This window comes from Neltuma alba, unplaced genomic scaffold, assembly GCF_004799145.2.
Source record: "Neltuma alba isolate B1F8T4 unplaced genomic scaffold, ASM479914v2 tig00006419_pilon, whole genome shotgun sequence".
Lineage (NCBI taxonomy): Eukaryota > Viridiplantae > Streptophyta > Magnoliopsida > Fabales > Fabaceae > Neltuma > Neltuma alba.
The window spans coordinates 311862-329865 of NW_021634459.1; the positions used below are offsets into that span (position 1 = coordinate 311862).

General features: G+C 35.3%; 2 protein-coding genes and 1 pseudogene across 4 annotated transcripts; 1 reads left to right on the top strand and 2 right to left on the bottom strand.

Moving 5' to 3' along the window:
- Positions 1-41: 41 nt before the first annotated feature.
- LOC114750346 (cytochrome b561 and DOMON domain-containing protein At3g61750-like) lies at positions 42-14954 on the bottom strand (annotated as a pseudogene).
- On the bottom strand, positions 4296-10186 carry LOC114750344 (dynamin-related protein 5A). Its single transcript, XM_028938914.1, has 15 exons — positions 10034-10186; positions 9002-9065; positions 8791-8895; positions 8471-8572; positions 7839-7889; positions 7669-7730; positions 7179-7269; positions 6891-6955; positions 6227-6421; positions 5998-6117; positions 5753-5823; positions 5434-5659; positions 4949-4999; positions 4568-4796; positions 4296-4393 (listed from the first exon to the last, which is right to left on the bottom strand). Exons 1-15 carry the CDS (start codon positions 10160-10162, stop codon positions 4299-4301), a joined length of 1656 nt encoding a protein of 551 aa, XP_028794747.1. The 5' UTR covers positions 10163-10186; the 3' UTR covers positions 4296-4298.
- Positions 11582-15436, top strand: LOC114750348 (uncharacterized). 3 transcript variants are annotated; one of them, XM_028938918.1, is made up of 3 exons: positions 11582-12421; positions 13193-13327; positions 15162-15243. In XM_028938918.1, the coding sequence occupies exons 1-2, from the start codon at positions 11714-11716 to the stop codon at positions 13292-13294; spliced, it is 810 nt and encodes a 269-aa protein (XP_028794751.1). In that variant the 5' UTR covers positions 11582-11713; the 3' UTR covers positions 13295-13327; positions 15162-15243. The 3 variants fall into 3 exon arrangements, with proteins under 3 accessions (XP_028794751.1, XP_028794752.1, XP_028794750.1); XM_028938919.1 differs by lacking the exons at positions 13193-13327; positions 15162-15243 and adding an exon at positions 12615-12790; XM_028938917.1 differs by lacking the exon at positions 13193-13327 and having other exon boundaries at positions 11585-12421; positions 15162-15436.
- Positions 15437-18004: the final 2568 nt, after the last annotated feature.

Here is an 18004-nt window from a genome sequence, read left to right on the forward strand (position 1 = left end):
CAAATGTTTTTACACAATTACAGGCAAAACTCTTATCATGTACTTACCTCGTACAGTACAAAATCACTTAAAATAAGCTATTAAAAATCACTTATCTAACACAAATTATGTATACCTTTAGTCAGATGACTTGGGAAGGGGGATTCTCGAACAGGATCCATGGGAAAGCTTGGAGGCAGAGATTGTGTCTCTGACCTTTTCAGATATGCCAATACTTCCAGGATGATAGTTGCAACAATTACTATACTAACAAGGAATCCATAGCCTATTCTCCAATCACTACCTGCCCCTGCAGCTTGCATCCCCAACACTATGTTCACTGACGCAAAGAAAAGTGCCAATCTTCCAACCCAACCGTGATACAAATTCCAAAGCTTCCGAATCTTGGAATCCTTGTTTGGCCTTAAGAAGAATGCCAATGCCTATACTCATCAAAGCTTTAAAAGTCATTTCAAAATTGTTCTTAACAAAGTAGCAATAGGTAATAAATGGTCAGTGTCAAACCTGAAGAATACTTAGAGAAAAGACGAAGATTCCAATGCCTCTGTGAGCAGGTACGTGAGCTTGCATTTTGTTGTAAAGTTGTAATCCAAGAAGGACTGTGGCAAGTCCAAATCCGAATCCCACAAATTGAATGACTGAATGGAGATAGAACCATAGTGGATCCTTATGCCTGAAGTATCTAGCAATAATTGCCCCCACGGGCAGGATGAGTCCCCATCCTATTATACCCACTATTCCATGACTCTTCCTCATCTGAATCAGCTCTTTTGATCCAGAACCTTTGGAACCTGTAAGAGATTTAGTTGATCAAGTTTTTTTGTCGCTCCGGATTAAATTATACACCTTGAGATGCTAAAATTTTCACCAAATCACATAGACAAATGCATACCAATTATTATTATTGAAAAAAGGAGGAATTCAAAGTTGGGTGCTCTTCGTTTTCTGGTGTTATACTCATGGTTGTTCTCAATCCTTGTCCGAACTTAATTTTTTTTCCCAAAGGATCTCAAGGATGCATTCTCTCACATCTATCTGATTCTGTCATATTTTTCCTGAGAATCTTAAAGATACTATACTTTTTCCTTGCCCGTAGACTCACTCCCCTGCGCAGGTTTTATCTTTTAAACAGAGAGGTGTTCATTTTGTTCTTAAAGTGGTATTTATTCCGAGGAACTGAACGGTAACTTTTCATCATAAAACTTTGAGCAAGATAGATATTCAGAAACAGTCATCACATAGTTAACAAAGATAGAGTAAAACAGAGCATCTCCTATCAATCTTCCCTAAAAAAGTCAGAGGAAAAAGATTTTGCACCTGAAGAGAAATCAAATATGATTGATGTTTTGTCAGCAGCTTGAGAGAGATGGTGGTTCTTCGGGTATTTATTGCCAAAAGCCAACAAATCGGTTGCTTTTCCAAAATCGGATGTCTTATGCTGTCTGCTGCGCTCTAGCCATCGTAGGGCCAGTGCAGGCTATTATTGAGAGGGATTTCACCTTGTCTGCTATCACTTCTGAAGCCTTCTTACCCTGAAGATAAAACTGCTTGATCTTTGCATGACCATGTTTATTGATCCACCCCACCATTGCACTTGAACCCACCATCATACCATCTCTAGAGAATCCTATTCCCACCCACCCAATTGTAGGGAGCAGATAAGATGATGGTTGTGGTATGGTCATCTTGGATGTACTGTACCAGAAAACTCAGCAAATTAGATGCAAAGGGCATATCTCTGGTATTCTCAAGTTGTTTCAATTTTACGCTTCTAGAGGTAATAAAACGATGCACTACAACAGAAGTTCATTGCAAAGTTTATGCAAATGGACAGCCATGAAATTCATGAACTGACCAAACATGAATTTCTGGCCGTGATTTTAATACTGGTGGATATACAGAATTAGTACAGAACCAGAAAGAAAACGATCGACATTCAATAATAGCTTTGAAAGCAACTTAATTTTGATATACGAGCATTAGAAATATGGCCTATCACTCTCGTCACTTCCCATAAAGTCGCTTTATAGGATCTAACCCTTGCATGGGATCCTACTAAATGCTAGTAAGAGGAAAGGTCAAAATCCCAATGGCTAGCAATCCGATGAATAGGCTACAAAATCTAACATGTCTAAAATACCCAAACAAACGCATGAAGCAGTTATTCAAGATACAGCAACTCTTGATAAAGACAACTCAAATTGTTAATTATAAACCACAGAGAAATTCTTTTTCAAACTTATCTTTTTGTCGTTTTAATCTCTCTTCATATGTACCATATATAAGCATTTTTTTGATTGTAGAAGATCTAAATTACTTTCTTTGAAAGAAATACAAAATGGCAGAATAGCGAACGAAGCATATAATAATTCTGACCTGAACTTACCCTCAGTTCATAAGTATGCCAGACAGGTTTGCATATCATATTGGATATATTCTGATATGGTGGCGGAAGGAAACTTTGATAGTTTGTGTTCTTGCAAGTGCTTTTTGATGCAAAACCACTACTTCGGCCATTATCATCTGCAAATGCTATGCTTTTGAAGTCCAAGACAAGATTCAGAAGACAAAAGCTCACAAAAGATGGCCATATCTGAATCCAAGATCTCAAATTTGCCATTCATGGACTACAGACAAATATGAGACTTAAGGCCAGGAAAAAAGAATATGTGGCTTACAAGACTCTATAGAGTCAAAAAAAATGAGAGGAAGTGTTAATAGGAAGAGATAACAGCCGAGGCAGTTGAAAGGTTTTAGTCTCTTACATTTGAAGGTTGCATTGAAGTTTGGTGGTGGGAATAGTGTTTGGTAGAGAGAGATAATCATTAAGTCATCATGTTCTATTCTTGAAAACTCAACATCTACCACACTAGCATTTTGCACTGTCACAAACTTTTTCCCATCATGATTTCATACATAATCCATTAATGAAGATATTCAAATATGTTAAGATAGATTATGACACTGGAAATGTTTTAGAATATCTTACACGGATCGGGGTATTAGTGTAGAGGTTACCTATGATATGAAGAATGAAAACAACAGATCAAAGGACAGATATTTCATGTTCAAGTAGAGCAGGATCTAAAAGTCATTAGGCCTGATCGGATTGTGAGCACAACGTTGGAATGATTTGCAAGTGATAAACAGTGTTCCGGGAAATTATAATTTTTGCAGTCTAATTCATTAACATAGGTCTTATGAATTTTCTTATATTTTTCTTTTTTTCTCCTAAATGTTTTGAGAAAATACCAATGTCATGGTTTTTTCCCCGAAGCTACTGTTTGTGATGATGACGATAAATACTCATAATTTTTCATTGACGCGCGCGCGTATGTATTGTATAATCATATTATATACCAAACGCCTCCTTTGCTCGTCCCATCAAATCATGATTCATGTCTTTATCACTCCATAATCCATATAAAATGAATGAATGAGTATAAACAAAGAATGTAATATTTTATAACTGATATTGGAGTGAATGGAAGTGAATAACCATACACAATGAAAGCTGAAATTGATCCGTGTATCCCAAAAAAAAAAAAAAACCTGAAACTGATCCCCAAAACCCGGACGGAACAAAATTTCCTGCCTCACTCTTAAATTAAAAGAAAAAGAATTAATTTCATGAATTCAATTCAATGGTAATAATACACAATAGTGTCCTGTTTGGTATCGTGAATCACTTATTATACGTTTATGTAAATCGAGATAAAACTTTTCATATACTTACTTTGTATTTTATAAATTATGATTAAAAAATCACTTATAAATTATTCAAAAAGGCCCAGTAACGTCCTATGAAAAAGCAAGATTCTAAGGAGAACTAGCATTGCTCTTTTCTACTTAGCCCAGGCAACAGCCTCAATTTCTGACTGAGCACTTCTATAAAGCTCCAGCCTCTTTGCCAGTGAGGCCCGTCTCTGCATCACCGTGCCTCGTCAGTTAATTAGACATTCATATCACGTTAATGCAGACTTTTATTTATTAAATTAATTTGACACCTGTTGGAGACATGGCACATGACATTCATGGTTTTATAAAACAAATAGAACATGCAAGCAATCCTGTACTCAATTTTATCTCACTTGGCTATTATTGCGTTCTTCAGCAAGAAAACTTCACAATATGACATAGAAAGCTCACCTCTCTCTTCCCCAACTCCGTAAAGAAATGGTCCAGTAAGCTTCGCTTAGCCTCACGCACTTGACAATAAACCACAGACTTGGGAATAGTATTCTTGAGGGTCGCGCATACCATGTTCACGTATGACAGGACAGTGGTAGCTGGAACGTTCAAGGAATCTCACAGTAAGAACAACTCGGGCAAAGAAAATCGCTTAGTTGAGTAACGCATACGCGTGCTACGTGATTAGCAGATTCTTCCAATTCTAAATTTTTTTTTTTTCAAAAACCAAAAAGTCTCCCTCAGTCTTAGTGCATGTTCGATTGAAAATGATCAAAACTATGTTTTGGTGTACAGCCTTTAAGTCGCTTCCAACAAAACATGATTTTGATGGTTTTGAACATGAAACCAAACATATAGTTAACTTTCATTTACTTACCGATTCGACGAAGATAATTATCATTATATCTGTCAAAAAGTGAGACAGTTGGATTTCCACCCTTCTCAGCATCTTGCGGAAGTTTGCGGAAAAATTCAACAGTCAGGTAACCACACTCCATGTCAACCAACAGCAGAGTTGCTTTCTTACTCTCTTCTCTCATCCTCTCCAATGATTCAACAGCTGCACTTCCAAGTTCTGTTCTCAAGGTGGGATATTGTTTTAATTCCTACGATTAACAGAGAAGTTTATCAGTTAACTTAGACTTGTGAATGATAACGTCTTGCTTTGGTACCTGCTTATTTGCTAAAGCGTCTCAAAGCAAATAAGCATGTATAGAACTAAAGATACAAAAGATAAAATATATTGCTAGCTACTTGCCACTGTCTCGCTAATAGACTTGTGAATTAGATCCTTCAAAATTGCATGAACCTGAAAGATCATAAAAGTAAGACATCAAGTGGATGTTTTACGACAAAAGGAAAAGATAACAGCATAGGATTTTTCGTTAGAGGGAAGTTGAAGGAGAGGATTTGCAGAAAAAAGGGGTTTAGACTAGGGGTCATTAAAATAATGTCTAGATATATGAAAACAATTGCTCACAAAAAAAAAAAAAGGAAGATACTCCCTCTGGTCCTCAATATAAGACAAATTTTGCGGTGCAATTTGCACTACAAAATGGGCCTTACACTAAGGACCGGAAGAGTATATGAAAACAATTATTTGTGAAAATATATAGATGATGTTGACTACGATAGTATCATTAACATCAATGATAAAGCAAGTGAATAACATGGAGGAAGAAGTCCGTTTCTAATATATAGCAAATTATTAGAAGAGACAAATTCTGTAGTACAATTATATACCGCATCGACAGCTGCTTCAGCCGGGCCACGGATGGCTACTAAGCAAGATTCAATCAGACGGCGATACCCTTGCTCAGGAGCAATTAGATGAGGTTGATATCCATCTGCTTCAGTTATTAGCTTTCTCACATTATCAATTGAGAGATGTTTGTCAAATTGCAGCCTTTTCATAGCTGCAGGGAATTGAGAATCAAATACTTGGTAAATTTTCTCACCACCAGGCCTCCTGTAAACATCGAATCATTAAATCCAAGAATGAGATTAAACAATAATATATTCATTCAGTATGTAGATTAACTAACAGGGAAAAAGGACATACACGCCATCAAGATGATCTTTATATATCTGATCAAAGTTTCGACAGATTTCCATTGCCATGTACAATTTTCCCTGCAAAAGGGGAAGAAAAAAAAGTAAATAACAAATTCTTGATATTCTATAGTTCATGAAGAAGAAAACTACCAACTGAAAGAAGATAGAGGCTATATATCAATTATCTTCTACAACCAAGTTAATACATAATTAAAAAAATTGCTTTGGGAAAGCCAATGGCAGAGGGCTTACTCCAGTATCAGTAGCCATAGGCCTTCCAAGACGGCTTAATTCTGCCTCTAGGTCACAAATAGTTTTACTTATAAGTGACTGAAGGCCTGGGATTCGAGACTTGATGACAGTTTCTAAATGCTGAAAATTTGATTGACATAACAGATATAGAAGTTAATTTGAGCATTCAAATAGATTATAAACGCGTTGCCATATAGAAAATCAAGATTAGGATATTTCTTCAGTATACCTTAGATAACACCTTTCCTAAATGGACAGAGCCCATTCTGCTAGCAAGATGTCTGTATTCTGGAGTGTTAGCAAAATACTCATTTTCTCTACGCCGCGCAGCAATCATATCAACGTTTTTGTTGATATCAGCTTGGGAACGATTAACAACACCAATCCAAGGGAAATTTAGCTTATATGCTCTTCCTTCAAGGATCTAAGAGAAACAAACCGTTAAAGGAACAACTTGACTGCGTTGACTTTTTTTAAGTAAAAACAGAGGAAACTCGATGAAATCTCAACTACAAGGAAATGGTTGATTATGTGATCCTAAGCCTTGTAACATTCACGTTAACACATGCAAAGGCATGTGTAAGCCAGAACAATTTTACTGAATGGTAGATAAATATAATTATCTCCAGCTTCCAATCTTGAGTATGCATCCAATATAAGGGGAAAATGCTTTAATTTGTAAATCGGCAAGTAACCATTAAACTGACATTAAATACCCGATAATGGGAAATCCACTCCATCTTCTGTAGTTGAAACATGCTCCTTAGGCATTAATTACGAATTAATTTTTGCCATGGAAACGACATTTTCCAGCAGGCACCAAGAGATGGTTCGGTAAGTCCAACCTTTTTAGTAGCCTACCAATTCGGTCTTGAAAGGGACTACATACTTACATCAACTGCATCAGTACCCTTGTCCATGAGATCGATCTTTGTCAAAACTCCAAATGTCCTTTCCCCTGAAATAAAGCCATGAAGACTAAACATAAGAAGAAAAATATCCAGAAACCAGCCATTTCAATTGCTCGTATAACATGTCTTAAGTCATCTCCTCATGTGAAGGTCAAAGAAAAGTGATACGGCATTAAGAAATAAAGAAAGCTTAGAAGGACCAAAGTCAAAACATTAAACTCAGATACTGATTCGCAAGACTACATAACACAAATTTGTTTCGCATCTCACCTTTAGGGTCTACTTCGCGAGAAATCTTAATTGCATCTGAGGTAGCAAGATCTTGATTGGCAGGAGATATTGCCAGAATGATAGAGTTGGGCTGCAAGAGACAGGTTTTAGTGACATCATATGAGTTCATCTACCGCCAGTTTTATCAAATCATCATAACAATCGCCAAAAGGGGACAGGATGCAGTATCTAACTGACATGCTCAGACAATTTGGCTTGCACCGCAGACATGCATACAACTATATGCATGGAACCATCTGTTATGTAACCATTTATCAGTATGAGGAGTTCATCACAGAGTTTCATCTGGATAACAACTCAAATTGCAACATAGGGCTTCATGATTTTCCAGTTCAAGCTTTTATCCCTACCATTCATTTTGATATAGCGACAGCAATGTAGCAAAATATATTGCGTCACAAGAAAAAAACGTCACCCTATGGGTCGAAGTCTTTTTATGCGTGTATTTCAAAAGCATAAGAACACTTACCTTCTCGATATAAGAACGAACCATGTTTTCAATGTCCTGTACAATGCTTTCTGGTTGACCCTCTGCAATACACAGACAAAATGCCTTTAATTTGTCCATTCATAATAAAACCGTTAAAAATTTCAAATTATCTTTAACTGTTATGCTAGTAGTTAGTCTTAGAAACGCACCAACAGCAACTTTTGTGAGTCCCGGAAGATCAACTAGGGTCAAATTGACAACTGCAAAGGGCAACAAGTTCAATAAATGGAATGGATGCATAAAAAATTAAGTTGATATTTTTATAACAAAATAAAAGCAGTACCACATACACCCGCGATGGACATGACATGGTAACTAATAATGCAAGACACTCAAATAAAAATATGACTTCCTAGTCAACTTTATGTTTATAGAATGATACTTTCCGATATTTATACTAACGAGAAAACATATTGTCCGACGTACCGGGCTCAGCAACTCAGATCAAAATTATGCACCATTATTGACATGAAAAATACATATTTAATATATATGCACTTGGATCCATAGAGATCTAAAAGGCAACAAGATATTGTCACTGTATGTTTTGCTCAGCAAGAGGAAAAAGAATAATAAGAGAATATAGAAAATAACAGGCCGTGATTTTGATAAATAATAGGAAATAACACATCAAAAGGATAGCTCTTCATTTTTTTTATCATATCAAGAGGGTTTAAACCCTGTTCACTGCCCACACTCCAATCCACCTTACCATTTAGATTATATAAGACCATTTATGAACTAACTTGATAATGGAAATACCAGTTAGCATCTTTCTCACCATGAGGGGAGTAGATACTTAAATGGATTGGAACAGAAGAAATAGACTTGCTTCGGCCCGTCTCTCTATCAGTCTCGTCAGAGATCTCCTGCCTGACAGCAGCTAGAGAACATGCAAAATTAGTCTCCATGGAGAAACAGCAATAAAAAAATACAAGGGAATTAACTTGTCAACACATCTAAAAATCGTAAATAAGTAACACTAACAGTTATGAAAAAAATGCTAAATGAAATTTGCCCGCAACAAGGCTAGTTATATGTGTGATATTAAGGATGAAGAAGTAATGTGAGGAAAAGAAAAAATTTTCCATAGCAGAATACCAAAATCTGTGAACTTCTTCCTTGGAAGGTGCATAAATTCAGCATATTCTCTTCCTTCATCGATCTTATGAAGCTGTAAAACAAGAGGACGCCGAGTGACAATACCTACAAATAAAAATTGGTTCGCTTATCCAGATATTCAAGTCAAGAAGAGAAAGAGGAAAAATAATCACAAAGGAGTATGTGACTAACTATAGATAGCCAGAATTACCAGATCCACGTGGTAAGAAGTCTTTTCCCACAATACTCTCCAACACTGAAGACTTTCCGGAGCTCTAGGAAATATTGAAAAATTAAAATTTTGTAAACATTTATGGAGACAACAATGACTCCATGCAACCATTGGAAATATTGAATAATTAAAAAAACGGTTGATCTGTCGAAAAATTCCTAGCTAAGGGCTTCTTTTTGACAGAATTTGAATTTCTTTTAGCCAAGACAGATGGTATTAAACATTAGCAAGAGACACAACACCCTGAGCAGTATAGAGTAAATGTCAATCAGCATGTGATTTAATAATTGGAGCAATAAACTTCCGACTATATAATCAAAAGGACAGTATATCAATGCAAGGTGTTTTTTCCAACACCATTTTCTGCACCAAAAACTGGAATTCACAGGCCATAACAGACAATAAAACCATTTGAAGACACTGTATTATCATATTCTGTAATAAATGCATCTCAAGATCAAAGATATGGATATCGATCACTTATAACCATTGTTTTCAATACGCATGTCACAGGACGCATCCAAGTGTTGGACACGGCCACAAAGGGAACGGCAGAAATGGAAAGACAACATGCTGAGGTTCAATGATTCTTTTCTTTTAAGTGACCCACAAAAATATATAAACTTTTCGCATTTCATTCTTTTAGTCAAACTGCAAAATGACCAATGGTGAAAGTGGACCGCAGCAGCACTCCGCTCGTCAAATAGATTAGCACACAAGGGGAAAAAAAAAAGGATTTTAGAAAACTCGTAGCAGAGTTAAACAAAAACGAAGAGAAGTTCAATTCCTTTTTCTGTTCACATTAGAATGAAAAGTTTATAATCATTAAAATAGAATCTAGTAGAATGATAACGTAAATCAGAGAGGGAAAAAGGTAGGAAAACTTATAGATCAGATAGACAGCGTTTCACATGAGAAAAAAAGATTCTGATATACTGCAGCAATGGATCAAAATTCAATAAAAATATAAAATAAAAAATAATGAATGAAAAAGAGGCAGGAAAATGAAACCTGTCCTCCAACGACGGCGATTGACGGCAGCGCGTCCCAGAGTGTGGGCATCGCGCTCTCTTCGCCATGATCGCCAAGGGCGGTACACGCCCTCTGTATCTTGTTCACAAGCTGAATCAGATTCTCCATTGTCGAGCGAGAGAGAAGGGAAGAGGCTATGGGCGAAGATGAAGAAAGCGGGAATGAAAAAAGAAGCGAGAAGATGTCACTCGCAAACTATGGAAACTTTCCAAATGTTAGTTTGAAATTCCATTTCTTCCGTTATTGTCAATTGACAAGATTGCCCTCACTTCTTTTGCACTAGTGTCATGTTTTTGGCCAACACGTCTTTCCCATAAGATGGGGATTAGTAATTGGGCAAATTTTTCAATAAGGCAAAAAAAATTGATGAAATTCAAGGAGATCCAATATTAGACTTATAATATGTATTTGATCATATAAAATTTATAAAAAAAATTCATCATTCATTTTTTTTCTTTGGCCAAAAAAATTCATCAGCCATTGAATAACTTATTTTTATGTTTTATGTTATTTCCTCCTTTTTTCCGTTTTTCTCCACATAATTCATTAGCCTACATTCAATTTATTTTTTTTTCAAAAAAATAAAAAAAAAGTTTAGTCTTTCATCAAAATTTCAAGTTTTTCTGTATGACTTGTATTATACTAGATTTTAATAATACTGTGACCCGTTTATAGCTTGAGATGTTTGCTTGTATACTTTGTATAAAATCTGAAAAATGAGTTATATTATACAAATCATGGATTATTTAATTTAAACTCTTTGATTAAATTACTTTGCGCTGATGTTACTCTTGGATTAAACATAAGGATGCGTTCCCTTCAACCGAAAGAAAGGGAGATGTGAGATTTTAACATTTCTTTATCTGATTTTAATTGAAAGAAAATGAAGAAAAAGATATTTTAATGATCCTTAATTAGCTTTTGGGTAGGGATGGGATGGATTGTAGTGAAAACTGATGAGAGCTAATAATTCCTTTTTTATTTTTTTAGAAAGAAAATAGTTACAGTATATTACAATTTATCAATTTCTTATTTCCAAAATGTCAAAACTTTGATGTTAAAACTCTCACCTTACCCATTAGGCGTATAATTGAGTGTTTTAATTTAAATTTTCATTAAAAATTACATATCTGTATATTCGAATTAAAATAGTTAATGATGAAATATAAGAAATTGCATATAATTTCCTAATTAAAAAATTATAATAACCTGATTGATTAATTATATTATATCATCACACTCTCAAGCCGCTTGAGCATTGAGGTGTGATTAGAGGTTTTTTTGTTTTAACAATAATGTATTTGCTCTCACTAATGTGATTAAAAAAAAAAAAAAACAGTTACTCCTTGTACGATTTACTGTATATAGGTTGATTGATAAAGGATTGATGGAGCGATCCACGGATGGGTCTACAGAACAAGGAACGTAAAGAGAAAGCGAGGGTAGCATATTCTTTTCCTGAAATGGGCCTTCGTTGGCATATTACGTCAAAACAAGACGAGGTGTGTGCGTCTCTTATTAGTTTTCTCTGCCCTACGTTCTTATCTTCATATAAAAGTAGCCTCATCGAATGTCCATATAGTTTTGAAATAGCGAATACAGAACTTCCTCTTGTTCCTCTGAAATGCTGACTGATCTTAGAAGCCGCAATCCCCTTCCATGGACTCTGTTTCTTCTCTAACACCAAAATTTAGATCATACTGCTTTAACAGGAAGCCTCTCTATACGACAAGCTTATCCTTTTTTCAGCTCCCGCACTTCAGGCGACACAGAACTTCGTTATTGATTTCTTCTTCTTGGACAGCTCCTTCGAACCCTCCGAAAAACTCAAATCATAGAAGTGTTAATCACAGCCACCCCGTGGTAAACCCCATATGGGTTTCCTTCCCCCTTTTGAAAACCATAAAAAAGTTGGCTTCTTTGCAAACCCAGAAATGGATTTCGAGTTTCAGAGTTTATAGCAGTGCCCAGAAGGTTGTAGACGAGTATAATGGGTGTTATTTACAGAACGGAGGGTTAGGAGTTGCTCTATTGAGCATTACTACGAACGCGAAGCTTCGGTTTAGCCCATTTTTTGCTACCTTGGCAGCAAACCCAACATTTGTTTCGGGCTTGTTTGCGTGGATTATAGCGCAATCGTTAAAGGTGTTTCTGAACTTCTTCGTTGAACGGAAATGGGATTTTAGACTATTGTTTGCTTCAGGGGGCATGCCATCGTCGCACTCGGCATTGTGCACCGCGTTGACTACTTCTGTAGCGCTTTGCCATGGTGTGGCTGATTCGTTATTTCCTGTGTGTTTGGGGTTTAGTCTTATTGTTATGTATGATGCAATTGGTGTTCGGCGACATGCTGGCATGCAGGCTGAGGTAAATAATTGGTTTTTACTTCTTTATTTGAAATTGATGTCTCTCTTACATCTTATCATTTCTGAAATATCTTGACCCTTAAATTATGAGTACATTTTTATTGTTAATGATTCCTCATAAGAACTTGTTGAAGTTGTCCTTTTGTTGCATCCTTGGAAGAAAGGATATTGAAGTATGTTTATGTTGTATTTAGGAGCAATTTGAAGTGTCGGACTGATATGGCTCCTGGAAGTAGCGGTGCTTCATAGGTTGTGTGTCACTTAACCATTGCAACACATTCCGATTAGTGCTTGGTGTAATAGGAGATTATTAAGTGCAAGGGATTTGGATTGCATGGTCAATCTACTAGTACTAATTAGTGCTGCTTAAGTCTGTCTTTGTTTGTCTTCCTTTGCGTTTTTTTAACTTGGTCAAAAATTCTCGATCCTTGAATCTCTCTCCTGTTTGTCTAGCACTCTAGCTTAGTGCATATTACTTTTATAATGCCTATTGTTTTTCAAAGTTGTGGCTTATAATATGAGACTTTATAAACAAGGCTATGATCTTCGTCTTGGTATGAGATGTGTTCGTATTGCAATACCAAAGCCTTCACACTGCCACTGCCATGTTGAGCTTAACGAGTTTCGCAACAGCAAAGTCACGAACATCATCTAATTAAGTATGTTGATCACTTTAGAACATGGTTCTATATTAGTCATAGAGGTGGAATCTAGTGAGGATCTTTATGTCCATCTAGTTTAATGCTTAACCAACTGAAGTTCCATTGGATAGGTTGGCGCTATTTGTTATGCCCATCTATCCAATTCTCTTGCGCGCAATAAATCAAGTGCACTTCAAGTAAATTGCTGGGTTATTCTACCTTCAGATTGTTAGGAATGAGCCAACAGAGACGCACCATCATCCCTGGTATTGCACATGCTTTATACCACCAATTTAAAAACTATATCTTTTATGAGATTAAATGTTTTAAAAGATAACTGCAGGAAATCTAAAAGTGCTGCTTCAATAACGGTTAAATGTGGCTATAGTTGGTGCAAGTGTAAACGCTGGGGACCTTATCCATGACCCTATGTTAATAGGCTTTCTTTTATTATCTAGTTTTATGTTCTTAAATAATTAAATGCCATCTTGATCGATTGAGGCATTCGCTTCTTTTGCACTGGGGGTGTCATGCTCTTAGTTCGTGATGATGGGATGTTAGTTTCGCTCTTAGTAAGTCATTTGATCACAAGGCTATGCCACTGGTAGTGATAGCTGCTTTGATGCTGCTCTTAGGATTTGAAACTGATTTTGAGTGTAAGGGACAACAAAATGACATTGTTGATCAATTGTTTGGTGTTTTTTGAATACCTCATATAGTTGATTTATCGTCAGATTAGTTTGTGAATGCCGTGTGTATAGCTTGGCTGCTGAAAGATTTCTCCTGGGACATTGAGGAGTAGATTTCAATGTAATCCACGTGATTTTGGGGTGTCCTGGTTTTTGTTTATTTTCAGGTTTTCTGCACTGTTTTAGGCCCTTAACGATATAGTTCCTCTGTGATTTTTATTGAACACAATATTGCACTGCTTTATACTGGCCTGAAGGAATGGAGAAAGAGGGGAAGGATATCACGTTTGTCTGAGAATGACCAACAGATATATCTGTTAGAAGTTTATATGTGTATCAGAAGCTTAATCGAAATAAGAGGCTTTACGCTTATAGTTTTGAAGTTTTCATTAATAATTTGTGATATTGTGACATTGGTATTTCTGTAATGGTATATTTGCATCTTCGTCTTTTTCTGCTGTCTCTATATTCAGAACATCTAAATTAATGCAGCCCTTGCTATCCGGTTTCAGGGTTTCTCTGTTTTCCCCGCTGTATCTAGATTCAGGGGACTTGAGTGGTGAACAGTGTAGCTTCCTGCATTTTTTTATGATTTATATTGATGATAATGATTGGGCCATACAGAATTTTTAGAAACATGTCTGTATTTAAAAAAAAATTATATTGATCCTTGTTTATTAGAAGCGTTTGGGGGAAAAAAAACGGAAAAGGAAAAAACAAACCACTACTTAAATTCCTGAATTAGCATTGTTCAATATTTGATTAGTAGCGTCCCTAGGCTTAGCAGGATCTTTTTGGTAGGCACCTAAGTGGGTGCTGAGGACTCTCTCTTAAATCTAATAATTGAGATGAAAGAATCACTTTTTCTAAGTGCTTCATTGATTAACCTAAACTACTCAGTAAAAGATTTTAGCATCACATGCCATGTTGAATCCTATCAATTGGTTGGTCTGGAAAAGTCATGTCTTGGTAACTGCATTTGTTACACTTTACTAGCTTTTCTTCCGTCAAAACCCTTTGCAAGTAGCCCTTTCCACTGTTGTCATCAACTAGTTGTAATACCTAATGATCGGTGTTGGTGTGAGAGAATTGTCCCAATTAAGTGTTCTATTGAGCAGTACGTCCTAACATTCAATACAAGACTTGAGTATTCCATAAGATTTATACTGTATTCTCTATTAAGGTCCAAAACTCTTGGACTCAGTTCACAAAAAATGGTAAACCAAAATAATTACTTGTATAATTAGTTGTATATTCACAAGCATACTGATATATTTTCTGGGATAATTACTTCTGACATAGTTATGCGTATTTCCAAAGTTAGCTCGGCTCAGAGATTTAACCGATGATAGTTTCTGAGAAAAGGTTATGCTGAAGCCTGAAGAACATTTTTTGATTTGGCTTGATGCAGGTGCTTAATCTGATTGTTGCAGATTTGTTCCAAGGGCATCCCATTAGTGAAAGAAAGCTCAAGGAACTTTTAGGTCACACACCATCTCAAGTTTTTGGTGGTGCTTTGCTTGGCATTGTTGTAGCCTGCTTCTGTTGCCAATCTTGCATTGTCCCCACTTAGCTAAAATCTCTAAGCCTTTTACTCAAATTGTACTGAAATCTTCCTATTTATACTGTTGTAGCTTTCTGGTATAGTGTCAGAAAATCTTCAACTAAGCTTCCCTCTTCTTTGTTTCTCTCGTCATTTCTTATCTTGCTTTGCTTCTGAATAGTTTCAGGTCTCAAGTTGTTCAAGTTTAATTTGACCGGTGGAGATTGAAAGTAAGAAGCAGAGAGAATAGGAGAAAGCGGAGAGAAATTTGATTTTTTTTATTTTTATCATTTTGTTGATTGAGTTTATTTCAGCGTCTCTCCATAGTTTTTGTATTCTATTCACTGCGGAATGAAATATGAAGCTGAGATTCTTTCATGAATGAGTTGGCGTAAGTGACAGTCCGTACATGATCGAGCTTGATTTAGACCAATGTCCAGAAAACCGGCATTTCGCTCGATTTAAAAAAAAAAAAAGATTAATTAAAAAATTATTAATTAAGTTAAAATGAATTGGTTCAATGGTAATTAGCCTAACTCTTAAGCAATTCTTTTAAAATTCTTCAATAATATGATTAAATATTATGAGCATTCACCATGTAATGAGCATGCTTCATCCCCTATTTCAAATATAAATTATGCTTCGTGAAATCCTGTCTTTGAATATACAAGGCATTTTACGGAATTTTAAAAGTAATTAACAACTTTTTAATCTAAAATGCTCTTAGGAGCATATCAAAGTTTTTTACCTCTTACCTAACAAATAATCGATGGTCCGCGATATTTTAAGCCAAAAATAATTAGAAATATTAAAAAAAAGTATAGTTAAAGAAAATTTTTGAAATTTTAACTGCTTGACTATTTGTCATATTCTTAGTTAGGGTATTTTATTTAAAAATATAGTACCTCTGGTCTTTAATATAAGAGTTTGACTTTTATTTTAGTTCTAAATGTAAGACCTCAATCTACTTTGTTTCTTATATTTATTCATTTTTTCTCAAAACAGTTCTTGTAATAATAGTAGTTCTAGCTAATATACTTAATTAGCAAGGATATTTTAAGAAAGACAATAGTTAAGTATTATAAATAACTAATTTAACTAATTTTCTTAATCTACTTAAATTATTTAATTAACTCTTATATTAAGAACCAAAAGTATATTTAAAACGGACGGGTTTTTTTTGGGTGATCTTGTGTTCTTTTCTTTAGGGGATAGAGAGAGGATGAAACTAAAACAATAATGAGCACAAAGATATTTGTAAATGCATCACTTAGATCAAGCTTGACATCATATGATATTGCCTTTTATTTTGCATGGAAGTCTTACATCAATATAATAGATTGCACTGGTAAAAGAACTAGGCACAACTTATAATAACAAAATCGTTATGATTTATAATCTAAGATGAGGGAGGTCCTCTTGGATTAGGACCAGAAGGAGGCATTTTATCAAGGCCATAAGATGAAGGAGGTCCTCTTGGATTAGGACCGGAAGGAGGCATTTTATGAAGGCCATGGTTCAAAGCATTTGCAGAAGGCAGAATTGGAGGCCGTTGTTGATTTGGACCAGAAGGAGGTCCTCTTGGATTAGGACCAGAAGGAGGCATTTTATCAAGGCCATAGTTCAAAGCATTTGCAGAAGGCAAAATCGGAGGTCGTTGTTGATTTGGAACAGAAGGAACTTTTCTTTTGATGTCATGGTGAAAAAAGCTATAGCTATTCAAATTTGAAGATTGCTTCATAGAAGGCAAAATCGGAGGTCGTTGCTGATTTGGACCAGAAGGAACTTTTCTTTTGATGTCATGGTGAAAAAAGCTATAGCTATTCAAATTTGAAGATAGCTTCATAGAAGGCAAAATAGGAGGTTGTTGTTGATTTGGACCGGAAGGAACTTTTCTCTTGATGTCATGGTTAAAAAAGCTATAGCTATTCAAAGTTGAAGATGGCTTCGCAGGAGGTTCAATTGGATTTGGTCCAGAAGAAACATCATATTGCAAAGAAATTATAAACAGATGAAGCATGGAGAAGATGAAAAGGAAATACTTTTGTGATGCTGCCATGGTTTATGTTTCTACTGAAGTAATTATTGCATATAGATCCCATTATATACTGCTCTATTAGTTATCAAGATATGGATATTCTGGTCTGAGTTAGAAACAAAATGTAAATAGCCTAATAAATTTATTGTTTGTGACTCTATTATATGATATTTTTACTATTTCACAATTTATTTTGACTCTGGATTCTCTGCAATAATTAAGTTACCACATATAATACTGTAAAGAAGAAAAATTAACAAAGACCGCATTCTTTAGACTCTATATTGTGATTATTTCTTATTTACTATAGTATTATATAATATGTTTCTGTGTTCATATATTTTTATATGAAACATACATAATAATATTACTGTTGCCAGAAAGTGAGATTCTTGAGAAGAGTTGATATCAGGGTATTCGGAGATGACAATTAATTAATTTAAAAAGTTGATTAACCAATGCACTAAATTTTTGTGTGATGTACAAGTTCAAAGAATGAACTAGGTTTACGTGTAAGATTTAATGAATAAACAAAAAGAAATGTAGAGTCACTTTATGCTTAAATTAAAAAAATTATACGATTATGTATTATAGTGTGTGTAGGGGTGTCGGTGTATGATATTTATTGATTCATTCAAAAGTAAACAAGATGAATTCATCTTTTTATATTCAA